This window comes from Miniopterus natalensis, chromosome 11 (genome assembly GCF_054644295.1).
Source record: "Miniopterus natalensis isolate mMinNat1 chromosome 11, mMinNat1.hap1, whole genome shotgun sequence".
In the NCBI taxonomy this organism is placed as follows: domain Eukaryota; kingdom Metazoa; phylum Chordata; class Mammalia; order Chiroptera; family Miniopteridae; genus Miniopterus; species Miniopterus natalensis.
This window is the reverse complement of record NC_142091.1, coordinates 35,649,774-35,674,974: the sequence shown is the minus strand read 5'-3', so window position 1 is coordinate 35,674,974 and position 25,201 is coordinate 35,649,774. Positions and strand designations below refer to the sequence as shown.

The 25,201-nt window shown below is 38.4% G+C and overlaps 1 protein-coding gene across 3 annotated transcripts in view; it reads right to left on the bottom strand.

Moving 5' to 3' along the window:
• Positions 1–24,871, bottom strand: part of NARS2 (asparaginyl-tRNA synthetase 2, mitochondrial) — a 101,973-nt gene extending 77,102 nt beyond the window's left edge. For 2 of the 3 annotated variants that reach the window (XM_016196338.2, XM_087821631.1), the window contains exons 1-5: positions 24,731–24,871; positions 21,775–21,884; positions 21,280–21,400; positions 18,833–18,973; positions 13,259–13,339 (exon numbers count right to left, since the gene is read on the bottom strand). In XM_016196338.2, coding sequence (XP_016051824.1) covers positions 13,259–13,339; positions 18,833–18,973; positions 21,280–21,400; positions 21,775–21,884; positions 24,731–24,871 — 594 coding nt within the window. Of the gene's footprint in view, positions 1–13,258; positions 13,340–18,832; positions 18,974–21,279; positions 21,401–21,774; positions 21,885–24,730 lie in introns of those variants that run through there. The other variant, XM_016196339.2, reaches the window with a different exon arrangement.
• Between the last annotated feature and the right edge of the window lie 330 nt (positions 24,872–25,201).

The following is a 25,201-nucleotide window of genomic DNA, read 5'->3' as shown; positions in this document are numbered from 1 at the left end:
CAAAAAACTATGAGGAAAAAATAGAAAAATATACCAGAGAATTTTAACACACCAGTAAATGGCAGATAAAGAAGACTAAATATTAGTAAGCATGCTACAGATCTGCATATACAGTTAATAATCTTGTTCTAGTACATATGTATTGAACACTGTACCCAATAACTGAAAAATACACTCTTTCAAAAGATACATTTATAATATGACAAAAATATACAGCATCTAGGAATAAATGTAACAAAGATATTCATGATTTTTATAAAGAAAATTATTAAATTCCATTAAAAAGCATTAAAGAATTCCTAAATATATGGAACGATATACCATGTCCAGGGATAGGAATACTCAATACCATAAAGATATCAATTTTTCTAAATTGATCTACAGGATCGATGTTATTCCAATTAAAGACCAAACAGGTTTTTTAAAGCTTGCCAAGATATAATTTATAAGTTTACATGGAAGAGAAAAGGATCAAGAATAGCCACAATCTCAAAATTAGGTAAAAAGATTTACCTTACTACATACTAAGACTTATCAAAGAGCTACAGCAACTGAGAGAGTGAGGTGTTGGCACAGGGATATTCCAATGGAACAGAATAGAGTGCACAGGAACAGACACACATATATGTAAACCTGATTTATGACAGAGCTGGCAGTTGTGATTACAGGTAGAGAAATGAACTATTCAATAAATTGTACTGAAATAATTACTTATCTATTTTGGGAAAATATTTGGACTCTTGCTCATACTCAAAACTCAACTCCAGGTAGATAAAGGACATATAAGTGTAATGTATAAACTAAAGAACTTTTAGGAGATAATATAGGAAGGATTTCTTAAATAAGATAGAAAAGAACAAACCATAAAGAAAAAGACTGAAACTTGACTACATTAAAATTAAGAACTCTGTTTATCAAAAGATAGTATAGAGAAAGAGAAAAGGCAAGCCATAAACTGGGAGAAACTTCAGCAACAATATACTCAACAAAGGATTAAAATTATGCAGAATATAAAAACACTGATATGTAACCCTGGCCGATTTGGCTCAGTGGTTAGAGCTTCAGGGTAATGGGTTTGATTTTCAGTCAAGGGCATGTACCCTCCCTCCCTTTCACTCTCTCTAAAGATGGATGGAAATATCCTCAGGTAAGGATTAACAAAAACAAACAAACAAATAAAACCTGATATGTAAAGGCAACACAACAGAAAATATTATAGAAGAGAAAATGAGTGGCCAATACCTAAGAAAATATTCCCAATCTCAATAGTTATTAGAGAAAAGCAAATTAAAATCACATAACGATCCCATTTTATATCCATGAGATTGGCAAAAATTTAAAAGACTAAAAATATCAGGTGTTGGCAAAGATGTAGAACAGCACACCCTGCTGGTGGGAGTATAAATTCATTCTTCCCTTCCTGTAAAAATGTGGATTTATCTAGCAAAGCTGGGGCTATGAACATGCACTTCTACTATTCTGTATATATCCTTGAAGACACATTCAAATCACCTGGAGAGTCTTTTTAAAATTTTACTATTATTGATATTTAGAGAGAAGGGGAGGGGGTAGAAGGGGAGAGAGGAAGAGAGAGAAAGAAAGAGAGAAACATGGATTGGCTGCCTCCCCCAAGTGCCCTGACTGGGGATCAAACCCTCCACCTTTCGGTGTATGGGACAATGCTCCAACCAACTAAGCCACACTGGCCAAGGCCACCTAGAGAGTCTTAAATATACTAATGCTTGAATCCTACTTCCCAGATATTTTTATTTAATTGGAACATAATACTGAGAGGGAAAAAAAAACAGTTCATCACAGAAGAATAGTACGATTCCACTTATATAAGATGAAAATCATGCAAACAATATTTTGCCTAGGGGTTCATCCATGTGGTAGAACTATTTTTTTTTTAAAACATGGGAACAATAAACACAAAATCAGCATAGATGGAGAAGGCAAAGTGGGGAATCAAAGGTACTAATAATGTTCATCTTCAGTTGAGTTGTAGGTACAGGTATATGCCTTATAATGTCTATATAGCTTATATTATTTGACATCTATACAATACTTATTTAAAAAATTAAGCATTACTAATAGTTTACACAAAAAAGAATAGTACTCGTGGTTCTTGCCAAAGCAGGTTATCAGTAAATGCTATTTTCCTTCCCCCAGGAAAAACAAGGTTGCCGTAGAAGAGAGGCTAAAAGAAATGGCTAGGATGTATTACTTCAGTGTGGTGTTCATTCTTAACAGTTGTCTGGGACCTAATAAAAGGAGTCTTCTTTAACCTAAGAACTATAGTCAAAGTTTTGGTATCTTTTCTCAAAAGCCAACTTCAGGAGTTAGTGTGGTGTGTATAAACAGCATTTACTGTATAGTCAAACAGATCTTGTTTACACTACAACTGTCTCCTTCTGTGTGGTTTTTGATAAGTTTTTCTGTCTGAGCCTAATTTCCTCATATTATTCAACAAATATTTATGGAGCTCCTACCATGTGCCAGAAAACATGCCAGGTATTACACAACAACGTACAAGACAACAAACTAACTCCTATGTCAACAGGTCGCTGAAAAGATTATGTAATACATAAAGGAACTCGACATGGTACCTGAAATGTACCTGGTATTCAATAAATACTAAGCCCTGGAGGGGTAGCTCAGTTGGCTGGAGTGTCATCCTATACATCAAAAGGTTGCAGGTTTGATCCCTAGCCTGGGCACCTCTGGGAGGCAATTGATCGATGTTTCTCTCTCACATCAATGTCTCTAGGTGTCTGTCTTTCTCTCTCTCCCTTCCTCTCTCTAAAAAAACCAATTTAAAAATATCCTTTGGTGAGGATTAAAAAATAATAAATAAATATTTAGTATTGCTATTTTTTTTTTCTGTTTGGATTACTTAAACTAATAAGATAGATTATTCCTTTTAGAAACCCTGTCTAGTGATCTAACACATAAAAAACATCAGTGAAATAACATAAATGACAATAAAGTACTATACAAATATTGGTGGACTTAACATACTTAGCAAAAGTTAGATGTTATTAGTCTGATCTATCCTCAGGTTAAAATGTTGGCATGTGAATCAAATTAAAACTATCTTAAAACTATAACCCAAACACAATTGGGTTTAGATTACACAGGGTTTTTTATATTCTTAATGATTTTACTTAAAATGTATCCATGTAATATTTGCAATTTGCTTTTATTTATTTTTATTTTTATTATTATTTTTTAAAATATAACTTTATTGATTTCAGAGAGAGGAAGGGAGAGGGAGAGAGAGAGAGAGAGAAACATCAATGATGAGAGAGTCATTGATCGGCTGCCTCCTGCACGCCACCGACTGGGGATCGAGCCCGAAACCCGGGAATGTGCCTTGACAACCCCCATCGCCTGGATCCTAGGTTGACGCTCAACCGCTGAGCCACACCCGGCCGGGCACAATTTGCTTTTAATATGGCCAGCTTTCAAATTCACATTACCCTTTTTAGTGTGTAATCCTATTTACATAATATTTTTATTTATTTTTTTAACTAAATTTATTGGGGTAAGATTGGTTAATAGGATCATATAGGTTTCAAGTGTACATTTTTTTATGATACATGATGTGTATATTGCATTGCGTGCCCACCACCCAAAGTTGAACCATCTTCCATCACCATATATTAGGATGCATTTATCTTTTACTAAACTCCCTCCATCTTCTTCCCTCTGGTAACCACCATACTGTTGTGTCTATGAGTTTCAGTTTTATATTCCCCATATAAGGGAAATCATACAGTTCTTAGCTTTCTCTAACTGATTTCAATTAGCATAATATTCTCAAGGCCCATCCATGTTACAAATGGCACGATTTCATCTTTTCTTATGGATGAGTAGTATTCCAGAATATAATATGTACCACATCTTCTTTATCATATTGCTGACAGAAATAAATCCTCTATCAAGAACACTTTGGTTGCCTCCATGTCTTGTCCACCATGAAGACCTGAACAGACACCTCTCCCAAGAAGACATACAAATGGCCAACAGATATATGAAAAGATGTTCAACTTCACTAGCTATTAGGGAAATGCAAATCAAATTCACATTATTTTGGTGGCATTTATTGCTGTAGAATTTTGTTTTTCCCATTTAAAAATATCTTGCAAATTCATGCTGGTGAGAGGCAAAACAAAAATAACTTTGTAAGTCAAATAGCACTAGACAAGCACAGTACTTTCAACAAAAAAGGAGGCTTAACAAATATTTACAGGATGAATCAAATTGCGCAATTTTAGTCCAGTGTGTGTTTGATGGGGATTAGATCATTTTAAGAATGCACTCCATTTGGTGGATACCAGAGGATGGAAGAAATAGCTCAGGCTTCTGAATAGGAAGCAGCAGCCGCAGGCTGTATCAGTTCAGGATCTAAAGGAATTTTTTTTTACCATGGTGCTAATTCACAAGATCCTCACTTAGTGCAAGCGGTAAAAGCACAGTATGAGTGAGAGCGCACCAGCCTCCCAGTCAGTGCTCTTCCCAGTGCCCTCGGAAACAGATTTGCTTCTCTTAATCTAGTGGGGCACTTTCTTTTTTAACCGAAAAAGTAATACATCAAATTAAAATTGGAAAACGTTTAAAATTTTGGTAACATGCTGACAGCTAATTCGTGAGAAATAGCACTCACACATACTACTGACAGAAATAAAAGTTGGTACAAACTCTGACTATCTATGGGAAAGAAAGCAAGGTAGCTGGGAGTTAGGGCTGGAAGGGAAAATGACTTTTGTAACTTCTGAATTGTGTTTATTTTATATATATTATCTTTTTTAAAGTAACACATACATATACTCAAAAATTCAAAGAATATAGAACAGTAGCCCTATGCCCAGGGGCAAATATTATTGTCTCTTATCTATCTTCCTAGATATGCCCTAGGCATTTTTCACAAGTAGAGACTAGACCTTAACAGCAATAGACATCCTCACAGAGAAGACAATGACAAGTCTTAAGGTTGAAAGTTCTGCAAACTAAAAGAGGCACAGAAAATAATAATCAACAGGTATCCAAATGCTTCACCTGTGTCAGGTAGCATGGAGAACACAGTCGTTCCCCATAAGGAGCTTACAATCTAGATGAGGAAACAGAATTGATGCAAGAAACCATTAAAGAACTGAATATTAAAACAGACTATACCAGCTAAACAAAAGTACAATAGGAACTGGAAGAAAAAAGATTAATGTTAGCTGAAAAAGAATTGTTTTGAAAAGAGGTTTGACCTGGGTTAGCCCTCATATCATCTAAAAAGTTTAAAAGAAACAGGTAAGAGTATTAAAAAGTGAAAGCATCAAGAAGAACCAAAATGATGTGTGTCGTAAATAACCTACACATAGAAATTTACAAGCATCAAAATTCCAGGCCCAATAACTTCTCGTTACCATTTCTAGAATGCACAGCAGTTTGGAAAAGAAAAACTTTGGGTGCTTACATTAGCCTGCTCCTGCAGAGTAAGTTTTCCTATTTTTGAATAGCAATTTTAAGTTTTCATATATATTATTTTAATTAATTCTTACAACTTATAAGCATAGTGTTAGTCATGTGGCAGGCAGTTAGACAGACATGAGCAGAGCAAGGATGAGGGCCAGGTACAGAAGGTCACCAGGGTGAAAAGCCTTAGGTGCCTAGCAAAGGACAATTGTAGGGTGGGGACCTGGCCCCCAGGGTGACCTTTCCTCCCCTAGCATAAAGCTGGTCATTTGGTTTAGACCCTCTGACCTTTCCTCCCTAAAGACAACATCTAGGCCTCAGTTGTACTTCAGCTCCAGACCCCGGAAAGCAGCAAAACCAGACAAGCAATGCCAAGGCCAAGGCAGACCTCAGTAGCAGCTGCATTGGATAATGATCCCCTGCCCTGGTGCAGACCAGTCAGTCAGTGGAGACCCCGACCCTGAAAGGACATACCTGGAAAGCTGCTGGGTATTCTACTGAGACCCTCCCCTGGGACCTCCCCTAAAACCTCCTCCCTTAAAACCTTTAGCACAGGGGACATCTTTCCCCTCCCTCTCCTCCTCCCCCTCCCCCCAAGGCCTGTTACCATTACCTTTCTCACTCCCAAGCTCCAAGGACCCTTCCTTAGCCTCTATAACTTGTTTCCTTAGCCCATTTCTTCTATGAATTACTTCTTCTACCTCTGTGATTTTATAAATAAATGTTCTCTTATAGTTTGAGTCTTGGCTCTGAATTCTTTCCTCAAGTACCAAGATTGCTGAACCCAGGTCCGGTCTGACCTCACCAGTCTAACACCTGGTGCCATCCCCCGCATTGCCAACAGTCACATTTTGCAAGTCAGGAAACTGAGGACTGTAGAGGTAAAAGTCTAAAAGTGACTAGCTGTTTTTGTTTTTTTTACCCTTACTTCTGGCAAGACAGTGTGGGAGTTCTGCAGAACCGCCCCTCAGAGAAGTTGGTGAGTTACAAAACAAAAACAACAAAAACCCCACCCCCAACCCAGCCATTGGAAGTTTCTGGAAATGGTCCTAAGGGCATATAGCAAATGAGAAACATCTATTCAAGAAAATCTACTAAAACTTGATAAGGACCTGAATGCTGGTGGTGTTTGAATAACAACTCACTCACTCCCTTTCCCATCACCGCTCAGCAGGACAAATTCCCATTCCAGATGATACAGCCAAGGATACTGGGTTTTTTTGACACCCCTCCCCCCGCCAGAGGACTATTTTAGCAGGAGGGGCAACATGCCAGCATTTCTCTCTTTCTTTTTTAAATATATCTTTATTGATTTCACAGAGAAGAAAGGAGAGGGAGAGATAAACAGAAACATCAATGATGAAAGAGTCATTGATCAGCTGCCTCCTGCACGCCCCCCACTGGGGATCGAGCCTGCAACCCGGGCATGTGCCCTAACTGGGAATCGAACCCCGATCGCCTGGATCCTAGGTCAACACTCAACCGCTGAGCCACGCCCGGCCGAGCTGCCAGCATTTCTCATGTTGCCCACAGCTATTTGTTGCTAAAGCTAAGTTCTGGCCAAGTGCAGCAGAGAGGTGGGGGCTCCCTTCTTCTACCCAGTCACTGTTCATGGGACAGAGGCTCTGCCTTGGGAGAGGCACTCTTGAGAATAATAGGCCCAGTTTCTCCTTCCCTGGCTCTTAGGGTGGGCGGTCTATGCTGGGAGAGGCCAGCCGAGGAGACCTGGGGCTGCAGGTCACTTAATTGAGCATTCAGCTCCTAAACTGGGACGACATTTAGAGAGAAGCATTCTTTGTCCCTGCTTCCAGCACCAGAGCCTTGGTTCAGAGATTCTACCTGGGGGTAGAAGCATCCCATAAAACAGACGTCCAAATCTGTTCCCAGAACTGACTTTGCTTGTGACAGAATGTGCAGAAGTTCAAAACTAAGGGTGCTTTTGAATACAGTGGTTGTGGTGAAAAGCAATTGGGAGGAGACTGACAGATTCATTTGGAGATAAAGGCTCAACTCCAGACCTGCTAGTTTGTAGGGGAGAAACTAGGTAAGAGACAGCTGAGAAGAGACTTCCTGGGGTCAGAGTAAATCTCAAACACTGACCTTGGGAAGTATACTTTTAAAGGACCCTGATTTGATTGAATCAGTCTATGAAGCCATTTATGCCCCAGGACAGCTACTTGTTGCTAAAGGTAAGTTCTCAACAAGTGCAGCAGAGAGGTGGAGACTCCTTTCTTCTGCCCAGTCCCTGCTCAATGGAGCAATCAGGCTGCAGTTGGTGGAAATTATGAGTTGGGTGTGGTCTGGGAAAGAGACAGCTAAAGGAGCCGTGCCAGAACCAATGCCATCTCAGGGTGATAGTGGGCATACCTAAGGCTGTGCCCCCTGAGGGGCAACATCAGAGGCTTCACACTGCTGGAGGCAAGGGGGAGACAGAAGGATAAGCTTGTATCTAGAATAAAGAACTCCTAAAACTCAACAACAAAAAAACAAATACAAAAAACTAATTTAAAAATGGGCAACAGACATTTCTCCAAAGAAGATATGCAAATGGCAATAGTCACACAAAAAGATGCTCAACATCCTTAGTCATTAGGGAAGGCAAATCAAAACCACTATGAGATACCACTTCACATCCTTGGATGTGAAGATAACAAGGACTGAAAGAAACCAAACACAACAAGCGCTGAAGAGGATGTGGCGAAAGTGGAACCCTCATATACTGCTGGTGGTAATGAGATATGGTTCAGCTTCTGTGGAAAATAATTTGGCAGTTCTTCAATAATTTAAACATAAGATAACCACATGACCCAGCAATTCCACTCCTAGGTATCTACTCAAAAGAACTGGAAACAGGTGTTCAAACAAAAACTTGTACACAAATGCTCACAGCAACCTTATTCACAATAGCCAAAGGTGGACAAAACACAGTGTCCATCAATAAATGAATGGTTAAACGAAATGTGGTATATCCATTGCATGTTCAGTAATTAAGAGAAATGAAATTCTGGTACATGCTACAGCAAAAGTTGGACACGAAAGGCCACATACTGTATGATTCCATTTGTATAAAATATCTAGATAGAGAAATCCAGAGGAAAAAAGTAGGCTAGAGGTTACAAGGGGCTGGGTGAGGGGAATGGAGAGTTTCTACTATAGAGTTTCTGTTAGCGTGATGAAGAGGTTTAGGAAACAGTGGTGATGGTTACAGAACACTGTAAATATAATTAATGGCATTAAGCTGTACACTTAAGTTTAAAATGGAAATTTTATGATACATATACTCACACACACATACACATATATAACCAAAATAATTTAAAAAAACGCACACTAACCTAATGCCAAACTTCAGTACACAGTATGAGATTCAGTGTCAGACTCTCAGCATGAGGTTTTCCACAATACGAGATTCAGATATGAAATTACACATCTCCTGGAGTTCCATTTCACAGCCCTACACTTTCAGTTCCTTCTTCACTTTAAAAAGTACTCAAGTGTATAAATTCTACACTTGAGTAGAGTTCCTATTATATGAACTCTTAGATTTTCTGTCTAATTTAATTTCATACTGTGTAACCATTTATCTATCACACTTCGGTATAGAAGAATTGAAATTAAAAGCCTAAATGTGAATAACACATTTACATATAAACTGTAAATATTTGAAGCAAAGGCAAAAAGAAAACCCATAGCCCTGGCTGGTGTGGTTCAGTTGACTGGAGAGTTATCCCATACACCATAAGGTGACAGGTTTGATTCCCAGTCAGGGCACATATCTAGGCTGAGGGTTGGATCCCAGTCAGGGTGCCAACAGGAGGCAACCAATTGATGTTTCTCTCTTTCTCTCGCAAATCAATTTAAAAATAGAAAAGAAAACCCACAATAAGATACCACTTCACACACTCTGATATGGCTATAATAAAAAAAGAAGGGCAATAATAAGTGTTGGCAACGATGTGGAGAAATTGGAAGCCTCATACATGGCTGATGGGAATGTAAAATGGTACAGTCACTTTGGAAAATGCTTTGGCAGTTTCTCAAAACAGAGTTATCAGCAATTCCACTCAAGAGAAATGAAATCATATATACTCATCCAAATGTTTTCACAAATGTTCATAGTCGTATTATTCATTATAGCCAAAAGGTGGAAACAATCCAAATATCCATCAACTGCTAAATAAACAAATGCTGTATATCTATACAATAGGATATTAGTTAAATATAAAAAGTAATGAAGTACTGATTTATGCTACAACATGGATGACCTCAAAAACTCTGTGCTAAATGAAAGAAGCCAGGCACAAAAGACCATATGTTGTATGATTGCATTTATATAAAATGCTCCAGAAGAGGTAAACCTATATAGTTTTAGGTTACCTACAGCTGGGGGTGGGAAGGGGAAGGGACTGCTAATGGGTAGCAGGTTTCATTTGGGGGTGATGAAATGCTCTAAAATTAGATTGTGATAAGGGTTGCACAATCCTATTAATATACTAAAATCAATGTAACTGCATACTTAAGTGAGTGAATTTTATGGTATGGAAAAAAAAAGTCCATAAAGTTGCTTTTTAAAAACCTGCTCCGTCTCCTCATTCCTACAGCTATGCACCAGTATGAACCTTCTACTCTGTCCATCCAGATCCCAATGAAAACCCCACACTATTTCAAATGCTTGACTGCGCTCATACTGTTTCCTACCTGATATACTCTCCCTATGGTACAGTCAAGTCACATAATCATTTTGAAGATTTTTCTAACCAAGTAAATTCTCACTGACCTAATTTTTCTCTAGATTCCATACCACTTACAACTGGTAACACTATAACCTCAAATATATACATAAGGCTGTTTCACCTATTTCCCATCAATCTCTAATTCTTCCTTTAGTCTCTTTTGTCTTCTCTGAGACAAACTAGTTACTCCAGTATCATAGAGACCAAACATAATTGTGGGGACTCAGCCAGAGCCTTAAATAAAGATGAAAAAGTGTACAGTCAAGAAATATTGTAAGATAAGTAGCATCAAAAGTTAACGAAAAGCATGCTCTTGCCAACTCATCACCTTTACAGGCCAGACCTTCAGTTACGTCTTCATATCCCTCATAACATTTAGCACAGCATCTTGGACACAGATGATACCAAATGCTTGCTGAATATCGAATGAATGTCTTATATGGAACTTTCTACATATATATTCAGAAGTCCCCAAACCTTAACAAATATCCAAAGTCTTAAAGCAGGAAATGGACATGAGGAAAAAGAAAACTAAAATACTGAGACAGGCATTTATTTCTCAACAGTGTTTCAGAAGAGCATGTTCTCACTGTGCATTTCAAGGTGGCCTCTTACTGCTGCTGCCAACCCTGATACTTCATTGTCATCAGAGCAAAATAGAGCACTATTAAGAGAAGCAAAGCTTTAAATATAAAACTGCTTCCTAACAGTGGGGTGCCAAGATCCAAACCCCTATGACTATATGCAGTGAGGAGGAAAGTAACACACTGAAGTTTGGGAGGACAGAGGTGTGTGAGGTGGAAATAAGAAGCACTGCTTTCAAAGGATAGAGGGGAAGAAGACAAGTCTTAGAGCTGAACTTCTGAAAGCAACAAAGACAGCGGGTCATAGCAAAAAGCTACACATTGCTGAAACCTGATCTAGACCCTGACTGTGGGAGTCTAGGATCAATGAATTCAAGAGCAGGTACTCTGGCCTGGCTGGCGTGGCTCAGTGGTTGAGCACTGACCCATGAACCAGAAGATCATGCATGATTCAATTCCCGGTCAGGGCACATGCCCGGGTTCTGGGCTTGATCCCCAGTAGGGGCAAGTGCAGGAGGCAGCCAATCAGTGACTCTCTCTTCATTGATGTTTCTCTCTCTCCCTCTCCCTTACTCTTTCTGAAATCAATAAAAACATTAAAAGAAAAAAAGAGCAGGTACTCAGAATAGGTACTCTGAATAGGCAAGTCTAATTCCATCACAAAATTACTTAACTTGGCCCTGAAATACTATGAATATAAAACATTTGTTTAGCTTCAGAAAGATACATTTTTCCCCCTTCCTATGTATTTATACTTATCTGGTAACTTGCCTTGTGCTGTTGAGAGGTGAAAATACACATACTGTAATCGTTCAGTCTTGCTTATGGGATTTCCCTGGCAGCAAAGCAGTTATCTCCAAATGTATCATTGTTTAAGTTAGTTACAGATTGGTATTTTACTTGTTTAATTTGGGACTCTTTAAAAATTCCCTTTTTATTTGTAAAAATGCCTTTAGACTATACCTTTCCTTCCCTGCCATTCACTTTTTAATACTCAGCGGTTTAGGGATTATAAAATGTACTTAAGGTAGACGATTCTTCTTCACGTCAATATTCAAAGACTGTTAAGGTGTAAACAGAAAACAAACAACATAAAAACCTAGAAAAAAATATTTTTACACTTTATATACACCCTCCTCAGTATCAGCAGAGGATTGGTTCCAGGACCCCCAGCCAATACCAAAATCTTCAAATGCTCAAGTTCCTTACTGTAGTCTGCATATAACCCATGCACATCCTCCCACATCCTTTAAATCATTTCTAGATCATGGAAAGTACCTAATACACTGTAAATGTTATGTAAATAGCTGTCATGCTATATTGTTTAGGGAATAGTGACAAGGAAAAAGTCTGTACTATTCAGTACAGATGCAACCATCATAGGCCTACCTACATAGTAAACGTCAGCAATAGTGTAACTTTTTTCTGAATATTTTCAATCTGTGAATGCAGAACCTGTGGATACAACAGGCTGAATGTACTGATTTTATAATTTGCTACCTTCTTTGAATATATACAGATGCTAACAATCTCACTTTAGATGTGGAAAAAGCATTTTTATTCTGGTTTTTGCAGAAGGCTATCATCAAGATTTCTTCAAGCTATGTATACCTGAAACTAATATAATATTATATGTCAATTGTATTAAAATCTAAAAAAGAATGAAAACATACTAAGAGAGCAGTTATATGTAAGTCTTGTCATTTGATGAAATCAACCCAATGTGTGAAAAGAATCTTGACTTCTTAAGAGATAAAGAAATCAGTGAATAAATGAAAGAAATACAAAAAGCACTACTCGTCAACATACATTTTTCTTTATCCATTATTATACTACTAGCCAATGATTTTAAGCAGGCTGGCAAACTGGTAAATGAAAGGGTTTTCAACTACCTACAAGTAAGAAAAACTGGTAAATTTTAAATGACCTATAAGGGTAGACTGACAACACTTGTAACTTATAACTCCAAAAAATGACTGTTGAATAGAGTTAAAATAAGAGTTTTCATCAGGTGTATAGAACATAAATCATTTATGAAAAATGTATTTTTGAAAGACTTTGAAAAAGAAAATATTCACATGTATACTTTTCTACTTTAATTTACCTTTCAAAATATCACTTACATCCAAAAATATTAACAGGGCGTTGAATATGCACAAAAGATATCTTAAAATCTTTATTAATCTCTTCAAATTTCTCCAGTTCACCAATTCATGGTTATATAAGGAAAGCAAATGTAGTACTAAACTAAAAATCTACTCCTTTTAGTCACAATGTAAGTAACGAAGCTGGTAGGGCAGGAATCAGAAAAGTCTGAATTTCCTACATATGTTTTTTTTAAGGATTATTATTGACAAAATTTCAGGTTCTGGTCATGGTCTAGCCACACAACTCTTATTAAGTGTAAAACAAACACCCAGAATAAAAATATCAGGAAGCAATATATCCCCCAAGATGAGCAGCACAACTTACTTCAACTTGAAAAAGTTCTCCAGCACCCTCACAGTCATTGGATGTGATTATTGGAGTATGAATATGCACAAAGCCACTGTCCTGCAAGAAAGAGAAAAGCCACTTTTTTTCAGTAGATTGGTATATAAACAATTCCAAGAACATATATCATTATACTATTAAAATAGCACTAAGAAAATGTCATGCCAAATCCCTCCCTAACCTGCCAAATAAAACCACTGAAATATCAAGCTGAGTTTTTAGTATGCACAGAAACACAAATAATTTTAAATCAGGAAATGAATTAGACATTATCTAGTCCAATTTCCTCATTTCAAAGATAAGGAAATTGAGGCCCAGAAAGGTTTAATGAACTGCCAAGTCACACAACTTAGTCAGTGGCAGCCCAGGACTGGAACCTGGGTCTTCCAGGTCTCTCTCTTATACTATTTCTTCTTCCATTTTTTTAACATACTGGTAGTGGTTTCACACACACACACTCTCTCTCAAGGTTAATGTATAATAATATTGCCCACATTGCTAAGGGAATACAAAGTGACCAATGTAAAGTTCAGTTATTTTGCAATGAGAGCCTCAATTGTAACAAACCCTGAAAAGGAGAAAAATTAAGGCTGACAAATAGGGACTAGAGAAATAAACAGCAAACAAGGCAGAAATAATCTTTAGGATGTTTGTCATTAAATTGATGGCACAGAATGCTGTGTATGGCACAGGCAGTGCACTTCCTTTGCCTCAAGGAAAATTCTGAGCAGCAAATCCATCCATTACCGAAGCGCCCGATTACAATTTTTCCCTCTAAAGTCTGATAATTTTTCCATTAGTGAACCACAAAAGCTGTTGCTAGTAGAACTGAAATAACCCAACAACTTCAAGGTTAAGCTTCTTTCATTTTGAGTATGGATATAGGCAAAAGGTTACATTCAGCATAAATGTTGCAGAGTAGGGGTAGAGGTAGCTAAAGGGGACTTTGGCTGCAAAGGCAGAACAGTATGTGTTTAATGGAAAAGTTGTGGTCTTGAAGTCAATACAAAAAATTCATATAATACACTTCTAATCTCTGTTTATCACTGGTGGAATGTAAAATGTCTCAGTGTATTACGAGGGACCTCCCAAGTTTGCCCCCTCCTTCATAAAAAGGTTAAATTAAAGTATTCTGGCTAAGATACAAAGTATGCAGTTAACAACTTGCCTTATGATGTAGACAGATTAAATTAAATATTCAAACTCTAAATTAGGAGTTTCAGAAAGTATTCAACTATGTACTTAATCTGGGAGCAACATACCTAGAGGTGCTGCACAGAGCACATTATAGAGAACGAATGAAAAATAATCAATAACAACATTACTGCATAAAATTTTTCTCTCTCAGGAGCCAAGAATTATGGACATGAATCATTTATTCCACACAAATGCAGGCAACTATGAGCATGAGTGCAGTAAACAAAGAAAGGAAATGAAAAATCCAAAGGAAACCAGGGTGGCGAGAGGGCGGGGGAGGGGGAAGAGAAAATTTAACGGCTAAATATAATCACCAAAGTTAGAACTGGTCAACTGCCACAAGAAACAGCACTATAAATCTTATGAAAATAACTGTATGAGATTTTTTTTTAAATCACTCGAGTAGTGGTAATTATTCTTAATACTGAACTAATGCTAAACCTTTCAAAAGGTGTCACCAACTTTTTAAGGCTTAATGTGCTAGCAAGGCTTATCATATCAAAGTCCATAACATTACCGCCAAAAGCTATAAAGGGTACAAAGGAAGAATAATAAAGCATTGAGAATAAAGTCCAAAAAGAAGAAAGTGGACAGGGAAGGAGAAAAATTAAATGGAAAATAACTAGCAAGGTGTAGGAGAGCCCTGTCAGTAGCTGCTCCAGTGGGGTACCAGTGTGAGGTACTTACCCTATCCCACAGCAAAGTGGTTCCTAATTAAAGGTATGAAGGCCAGAGAAGGAACCAAAAAGAAAAGCACCCAGTTTTTCAGATTGCACCCACTACTTCTAAATATCTAAATATTTTAACAACTACACATTGCAAAACCAGGTATTTTATAAGGCACTGAGTATCTGAAAATTACAAAATTGATGTATTAAGGCCCATACACACCACTCAGTGACTCAGGGACTATTATTTTTTTATCACACCCACCCAAAGTAAGTATCCTTATTTATCAGAATCTACAACAACAAAAAACATGGCAGCAGTTGTTAGTTACAGGCACACCACTGATGACAAAAAGTAAAAGCAAAAGGAAACAAAAAATTAAAAAATCCACAGAAAGCAGTCACAGGAACTCAAAGACATAGCAGTGTGGGGTAATTCAACACTGAGGCAAAGAATACTCCACACCACGGGAGGCTTTGAAAGCACTGCAGTACAGAAGAGGGGGAAATCTGACACTCAAAGGAGAAACTTGCCTCATCAAGAAAGGGCAAATGCTTCCTTCTGGCTCAATTTAGGAAGCGAGGGAAGCATGCAGTCCACTGGAGGATGATTTCCTCTGAAATTTAGAAAAATTGGTGCCTCAAGATAATCCTGTTATTTGAGAAACTCAGTTCTTCTAAATTACTCATTCCTTGAGGATTCTAGATAGCCAAGTTTTAGTACACAGCACATGTGTCAATACTATGAGAAAATAAAGTTATGCACAAAACACTGATACTCAAACCAAAATAAGTAACTCTAGATGCTTAAAGTATCCTAATTAAAAGGTACTGCTTAAGTTTATTTTTTTCTTCCCTATATTTCTAGATTTAAAAATTTATGAAGATTTTACATTTTAAATCTTAACATCTTTTAGGGAGCCTAAAGTAACAACTCACAGAAATAGTACCAAATACTACAAAATACATAACAATTATTTAATATGTTCTATAGCTCTCCTGTGATTTCTTTAAACAATTCAGTCCTAATGGTTACACATACAAGTGGGTAATAGTATAGAAGCTGGTGTCAGGATTATATTTTCCAGGTCTTTACAATTAAAACGTGAATTTATAGCACTCAAAAAAGTACCTACTTTATAATATCACTGACAGTGCAAAAATTTATTGTCGAACACTTAAAATGTCTTTCTAAAATTTTATTTTGCTTATTTTTTTACTTCAGGTTTTTCTAGTTTCATCCCTTATTTTTAAATTGTTTACATATTTGCAAAAGCTTCAAGTGATAAAGAAATGCATAAAGTAGGCAAAGCCCACTGTCAATGGATTGCCAATACCACCACCTAGTGGCCAAAAATCTATAAAACTATTTCAGAATTAAAGCAGGTCCACTCCATTAGCTGTTAAAGCCATGGGGGGGGAGGCGGGGCATTTTTAGATCTGAACCAATTTTCTGTTTGTGTGGTTGAAGCACTACTAAAAAGCCATATTGAAGTTGCATAAGAAAGTTTATGAGAGCACATGTAAACATCCCCCTTCAAACTAGGATGGGATGATATTGTATAATGTGATTTATTTTCCTTTGTTTATTCAAAAGCACAGTATATGCTTTAAAGCCATGATGTTCTTTAGCTGTTTTACCAGAAATCAACTCTGAAGTAGCTTTTCCAAGAGCAATAGCTCTCTGGACAGGCTACAACAGGTCAGGGCCTGCATGAATCTGGATACAGGGAAAGGTATGCTATTAAACAATCTCTGCAAATCAGCTGCATTTGGAGAAGTGGTACAGGAAGAGTTCCAAAGCCACATGGAATAACACTGAACTTTATCTTCTGGGTCACTCCTTGCCTTTGGGTCCCCCACCCCCATCCACAGGGGGAGGGTCCCTTCATCTCATCAACATACCAAGTACATTTCACTGTGGCTTTTCCAGGTGGGGGGAGTGGGAGAAAAGCAAAACTAAATAAGACAAAATCCTTTAGTCATTAGATCAATCTGCTTGATCAACACCAGTAACTCTTTAAAATCTGTACTTACTATATATATATATAAAATATGTCTATGACTTAGATGGAGAAGCAGGGACCAGATTTACCCTCCTACCTGAAGCAACCAAAAAACAACAACAGAACAAAAAAACCTACAAGCAAACCACATGAAAGAATGGTTTTCAAGACACTGCATATCGGACAACAAAGGACAGTGATCTGAGAGATGGAAACAAGCACAGTGAACCCCATGATCAGCCCAGTTTACTACCTCGAGGCTTTCCAGGCCATAGCAAGGAAAGGGGGGGGGTAATAAAATGGAGCCCAGCAGACTCCCTGGGTGGCAGAAACAGAGCAGAGAGACTGAGGAGAATAAAGCACCTAAAATTCAAAAGAGCACGAGAGAGGAGAGTGTGCAGAGAACTCCAGGGATGTGTAGAGAGTCACCTGGAATATTAGGCAGAGGAATGATCAAGCAAATGCTTGTGAGGAAACCATTCCAGGCCAGGGAAAGAACCACCCAAAAAGATTAGAGGAAACAGTGCCTGGTGCTCACATGTGGCTGGAAATGTGTCTGTAACCACAAGCCAGATAGGAAAAACTCGTAATTCACAGGGCACTAGGTACAGCTCTTAGGGAGGCTTTGCCTAAGTCGTGGGGAATGATTAGTCCTAGACTGAGCACTTCTCCAGACCTACTTAAAACCAAAACCCAAAGGATCAAACAGTTTTCAAATAGCTGCACACCAGAACAAAGCTTAAGAAGCTTACAATGCACAATGTCTGGCACCTAATCAAAGATTTGCAGGTATGCAAAGAGGCAGGAAAACATAATCCATAATGAGATTAATAAGTCAAAACTGACTCATAACTGACAGATGTTAAAATTACAATAAAAGGACATAAAAGCAGTATTTTTACTGCACTGTGTATGTTCAAAACCATATTGTATATATTCAAAAGTTAAGTAGAGAAGTGGAAGATCTATTTTTAAAAAGGTTCTAAATCAAACATGTAGGTATGAAGCCTACAATGTGTGAGATGGAAAACACACTCGATAGAAATAACAACAAAGTAGGCACTGTAGAAGGAAAGATAAATAAGCTTGAAGACATAGCAATAGAAATTATCCAAAAGAAACGCACAAAGAAAAAGAATTTTTTTAAAAGAAAAGAAGCCCTGGCCAGTGTGGTTCAGTTCATTGGCGCATCGCCCACTGCAACGGAAGGTCGTGAGTTTGATTCCCAGTCCGGGCACATATCCAGGTTGTGGGTTCAATCCCTGATATCAGGGCAACTTTGAAAGACAACCGATTGATGTTTCACATGGATATTTCTCTCTCTCTCAATTTAAAAAAAAAAGAACATCAGTGAGATCTGGAGATATCATCAGGTGGACTAATATTTGGGCAGTTGAAGTCCCCAAAGGAGGGAAGAAACATAAAAAATGTTTGAAAAAAGAATGGCTGAAAAAGTTGAGTAAAATGAAAAAGAAAAGATCCAAGAAACTCAACAAACTCCAAACACGAGAAACATAGAGAAAACTGTGCCAAGGTACATCATAATCAAAATGCTCAGAACAAGTGATAAAGAGAAAATTTAAATCTACCAAAAAAAAAAGTACCATGCGAGTAACAACTAATAGAACTACAAATATTTAGTTCCTTTACAAGACAGAACACCGAGAAGCAAAACACCTTACCTTAAAGAAAGAATGAATAGCAGCTGTGGCTTCACTGCGAACCCTCAGTATAGAACCCAGGACATTAGTTCTACACCGAAGGTGAGGAAATTTTCTCAGAAACTCCAGAGGAGGCCTCTCTTTATATTTAAAAGGGAAATCCTGCCAATATGGAAAAAACAAATTAGGAGCTACAAAGATAGTTTCCAGGGCATTTTTAAAATAGTAGGGCTTTAGAACAAAACAAAGATGCTTTCCTTCTTTATTTCTTAATATAACTGAATATAGTACACATTAACTCCAACAAGTTAGTAAAATGGTGGTGGGGTGGAATCAGAGATGTGGGTTTGAATTCTGCTCTACTATGTATTAGCTGTGGAATCCCGGACAAATACATTTAATATCACGGACACTAACCTGTTATTTACCAAATTTCTGTTAGCTATCAACCACTACTTACAAATAGAGAGATTAGGATAAAACTATGCAAAACAATCCACTGTTTGGCACACAGGAGTTCAGAATATTGTTGATATTAAAGATTGTTTTCTACAGCTGTATACACAGAGCTGGTATTTAATTTTAAAATCACCCAAATGTATTGAAAGTCCACAATCATTCATAATCAACTGACACAGTTTAATCACTGTTTGCCAATATGCACTGCTGCTATCTAAGCATGTGAGAGAGGGTCAACAGCTTTCTGTCTTCTGGCAGAGTAGTGTATATTCACAGAAATTTTAAATAAAATTATGACTCTACCTAGTTTTTCTACCCTCACTCATAAGATTAAGAAGACAGAAACAAACTTTCAGACCAAAACCACAGTTTCAATAAAAAGATAACAAAAAAGCTAAGTAAAAGAACTACACTGGGAACCTTTAGGCTTGTCTATTCCTTTTAGGCCTTGTGCAGATATTAATTTACATTGTAGAGAAATAAGCACCACACTTACTAAAGTGAAAATATGACCACATTAACAGGAATCTGGGGACTGTGAGGGGTTCAGAATTCCCTAATGTCTGAATACTTAAAAATGACACTAAAATGAAAAGAAAGAGAAGGTGAAGGTATCAATACCCACAGAAGCCAAGGGAGAACAATTTAAGAAGAGTAAAACACATGGCAAACTTTTAATAGCGATAAATTCCTCTAAAAAAGGAAAAACAATAATGGTTACTGTCTCCATTCCTGAGTTCCAAATTATTTTCAGTTTATTTTTCAGAAATCTTAGAACCTGATTTTTGATTTTACATGTCAATTAGAATTTCTTAGAAAATTATTCTGAATGACATTTTAAAGAATTTGTCCATTTTCTTTCTTACTTCCTATATTTAATTTCTTCCAGTTATCCCAAAGAACTAAAAATGAATTAAAATGATGCAATTTCCCTATATTTCCTCATTTTTTGTTCACTAAACATTTGAAGACAAGTATCGCAAAACCACAGGGAGTCAAATGGCTAGTGCACCAGTTTCAGCTCTTTTACCTTTGGGTAAGTCATTTCACCTGGCTGGGCCTCATTTTCTCCAATTTAAGAAATTAGATTAATAATCTATTATTTTATTCCTGCTAACTTCTTATTCAGGCTACAAATAAAAAGCTACTAACAGAAGAGTCTTGCAAAAACAGGATAAACATGTCTTAATATACAATTTCTTTGTTCAGGCAAGCATTACAACACTCGAGCACTGTCCAATAGAACTTTCTATGGTAAATGGAAATGTTCTGTATCTGTGTTATCCAGCAATGGTAGCCACTAGTTGCATGTAACCACTGAGCACTTGAAATGTGACTAATGACCCCGAGGAAAGGAATTTTTGATTTGATTTTAATTGATTTAATAGTAAATATCCACGAGTGGCTAATGGTTACTGTACTGGACATAACAATTCTAGATCATGCAAGTCGCTTCTAGACAGAGCTTTCCAAAGAATGTGGCCTGCCTGGCCAGCGCGGCTCAGCAGTTGAGCATCAACCTATGACCCAGGAGATCTTGGTTTGATTCTGGTTCAAGACACATGCCCAGGTTGCAGGCTTGATCCCCAGTAGGGGGTGTGCAGAAGGCAGCTAATCAATGACTCTCTCATCACTGATGTTTCTCTCTCTCTCTCTCCCTTCCTCTCTCTGAAATCAATAAAAATATATTAAAAAAAAAAAAAGACTGTGGTCTGCCCTGGTATGTCTCTGTAGTTGGGCATGCTTGTAAAAGAGGCAAGTTCCAACCGTGACAGGCACCACAGAGATGCACAAACGAACACTTAGCTCTCGCTCATCACACTCAGCCATTTACATATATACTTTTTGCTATTGTCTATTCCTTAGGCTCTTACTGACTGCTTCAGTTACCTGGGAAGTCACAATCAAAACATGTTCCAAGTGCCATCTTCCCAATAATCCCATCTAAAACAGATTGCTAATGTTTTTAATTAACCCTAAAAAGCCTCCATAAGTGTCAGAAAACATACCTTGGGATCACAATTTCCAACAACTTCAATTTTTTCTGCCTTCAGTTCCACATTTTGCCTTTTGGATGGACTTTTAACCAGCTGCCCTTGAACTTCCACAGAACTGCCAAAATCCAGTTCTCTACAGTAACAAAAACACAGCATAAACAAGATATCATTATACCCCAAATATATATATATTAATGTTCTGCTATCAAAACATTAAAATACTTAATGACGGTTTTTATCCTTAATTAGGTTAAAAGCTGCAGGTAGTTAAGAGAGGCTGAAGCAAAGGACAGGTGGGGGATATTGTCACATGAAGATATTACAGGAGGAAAGGTCTGAACTTGAAGGATCTTGATTCTAAATATTTGGACTTGAGCCTCAGAGCTATGAAAAGCAGACTGGTTTAGAAAGATCATGCAGGGTACAATGTGAACACTGGATTAGGGGAATGGGGAGCAGAAGAGATGAAAAAAAAATCAAAGGACTCATTTTTAAAAAAACACTCACCTACTGTCAAAATTTGAATCTGCTATAACCTGAAGGCTTTCCAAAGATGACCCATCATTTACATGCAGGAACAAGACTTCCTTCTGGGATCGGACTGAACGAACCCATCCCTAATGAAGAGGAATATTTCTAAATATGAGTTTTAAAAACGTAAGCATTTTACATTTTCATTACAGACACACACAGAAGACTAAATGAAAATGGGGGGGAAAGTGTCCTCATAATGCTACCTTAACAAGTCAAATGCTTTTAGTTCACTCCTATGTGTATATAATTTTATATGGTTCCTATCACAGTGAGATATAGCTTTGGCATTCCACCTTTCTGAATAGATGCCTGACATTCCATTAGGTGGATGAGCCTAATTCACATAACCAATCCCCTCAATATTGGCTATTTCACATATTTTCTCCTGTCCCTACCTCCCCTTAATTGGGTTACAAATAACAGGGCACCTATTTGGGTCTTTTTTTATATCAAATCCCAAGAAGGGAGAATGCATAGTTACAGACCAGAAACACCTTTTTAAAAAAAATAAATAAAATAAATAAATATATCTTTATTGATTTCTAAGAGAGGAAAGGAGAGGGAGAGAGAGAAACATCAATGATGAGTCACTGATCAAGCCCACAACTGGGGCATGTGCCCTGACCAGGAATCGAACCCCGAACGCCTGGATCTTAGGTTGACACTCAACCGCTGAGCAGCGCCCGGCCAGGCTAGACTAGAAACATCTTTATGGGATTTTTTTTTCCTGTTACAAAATACCATACATAAAGAGTTCTCAAGAAACTTCTCATTATGAACACATTAAGTAGTACACAAACTTCCAAAGACACTCTGAATTTAAATGACAGGTAAGTTTGAGTATAAATGAGATGTCTTCAGGTAGACCAATTAACATTGAAAACAGCCCTCTCCCGGATCACATCTAGCTTAAATTTAACTTGCAGAGAAGTTAAGGGAGAATATTTCTCCAGCAGACACTGAACAATTGTGAAACAACTGATGGTGTTTGATTGACAATCAAAGATGTCTGGGAAAAGCAAGATGATCTTACTGTACAGTCATGCACCACCTAATGACAGAGTATATTCTGAGAACAGCGTTGTTAGGCAACTTTGTCACTGTGTGAACATCATAGAGTACACTTAAGTAAATCCAGATGGGATAGCTACTACACACCTATACACGTCACTGCACTAAACAAGGGGATTAAATCAAGCACAAGAGAAAATGATGCAATTGAGGTAAAGGCAAGATGTATGATGAGGTTGCTGCAGGTGTAAGACGGCATATTGTTCTACAGCAAACCCTTTATAAGGAGAAAGAGTAGACTCTAAAACAACAATGAAAGTATAGTAAACACACAAACCAGTAACATATTTATCATTCTTAGAAGTATTATGTACATAATTGTATGCTTGATACAACCAGCAGCACAGTAGGTTTGTTTACACCAGCATCACCACAAACATGTTGTGCCATGACGTCAGGTTATCAGGTTACCAAGTCTTGAGGTGACAGGAATTTTTCAACTCCATTATAATCTTATGGGACCACGCCTTTTATGCGGCCTGTCCCTGACAGAAACATTGTTATGTGGCGCATGACTACTGATCCTTACTTTGTGTCCCCACCATATCCTCTAGACAAGGAGTCTTCCTTGACCCCCCTCACACAGTTGACTTTCCTCTGTTTCCTCCAAGTTCTTTATCTATACCACTAATACCTATCCTATTGCTGTAATAACTTGTTTTAGCCATTAGACCAGGGCTGTCCAACAAAAATATGTGACCCAAATAAGAAATTTTTTACATTTTTTAGTGGCCCCATGAAAAGTAAAAAGAAACAGGTGAAATTAATTTTAATATTTTATTTAACCCATTATGCCCACGATATTAACATATAATCAATATAAAAATATTTTGCATCCTTTTTTGTTCTTCAAAATTACTTTACTTACAGAACCTCTCAAACTCAGACTACTCACATTTGAAGTGCTCAGTGCCACAAGTGTCAGATAGCTACTATATTAGACTACACAGCACCAAAATGAAAGCCTCTAACCTAGGCGCTAGGTTGTTCTTTTCATCTTCGAGACCCTTTAAAAGGTACCATTAATGTATGCCAAACTGACAGGTGAATTCAAGAAAATATTTTGATTTGGATGTTGGAAAAAATATGAAACCCAAAGAAATGCAGAACGGTGGATTAGTCATATTGCTAAAAATCAAGGATATGTGAGGAAAACAAAAGCAACTGTGTTAGTGTGTTTCAGCAACCTAACAAGCGGTCAAACCATCTTGCTTGGCCTACTCCTGTAAGAGGGAATCTATGCGGTGCTGTTGCAAATATTATTAGCAAGAGAAATAAGAGCTAATGTTTCTTGACTGTGGATCACTGTTCTATGTCTTACACCTATTATCTCACTCCAGAGCTTTCGAACTGCTACACTCCACTCTTTTTCCTAATTGATCACACATGTTCTACGCAGAGCCTCATTTTAGGCACTGAGGTGGCTACGTGTCCAATGGCAGGTATGGCTTTTGAACAATGATTTATGGCCAGACACGTGCGAATACCAAGACAGGTTAAGACGTGTTTTCTGCTCTCAAGGAGCTAGCTCAAGACAACCAGCATATCACTGGGGATGCTTATTACACGGGCTAAAGGAAAAGGGGCTCCTTCGCTGATCCTGCTGGATGACTAACATGTTTACAGGTAACGCCCCGCTGCCGTGAAAGCCAAGTTCTGGTGCTTTTAACAGGCATCGCCAAGTTTTGCGCAAGGTAACGGTAGCCAACGAAAGGAGAAAAGCGCGAACGCACACGACTGCCTACGCTAACTTTCCCTGCCTGTCGCTCAGGCCCCACAGCACAAGGCAAGTCTAGCTGTGGGTGTGCCACGGAAGTCACTAACAAGAAAAAGACCCACCCCCTTCCCATACACCCACCTGGACCTTAACGCGCTCCCCACTCGTGTTCTGGGCCCTGAGAGCGTCCCGCACGCTCAGTTTAGCTGGAGGCTTGGGTCTCGGGCAGGGAGCTGAGGAACAGGAGCGCAGGGCGCGGAGCAGGCCCCGGGCCCCGAACATCGCGCGGGCGGCCCCGGCCCCGAGGGTTCCGACCCTGCCTGCGGCGACCGTCCCCTCGCAGCCGCTCCCCTGTTCCGGGCCACAGTCCTGCCCTCTAAGTGCTCCAAAGTACCCCCGCGGCTCCCTTCCCCTTCAGGGGCTCCAGCTCTGTCCCCAGAGAACCTGTCCTCCGTTTCCCTCTCCCAGAGGGGGCGGGACGGAGACAACACATTCAGCGGCGAAAGCCGACGGGAAACCACGGCGCCGCACACGCCCCAAGGTCTCGCGTGGTTTCTAAACCTGCGCCCTGCGCCCCAGCCGAACACCGCCCTACGTCACCGCGCGGACGGA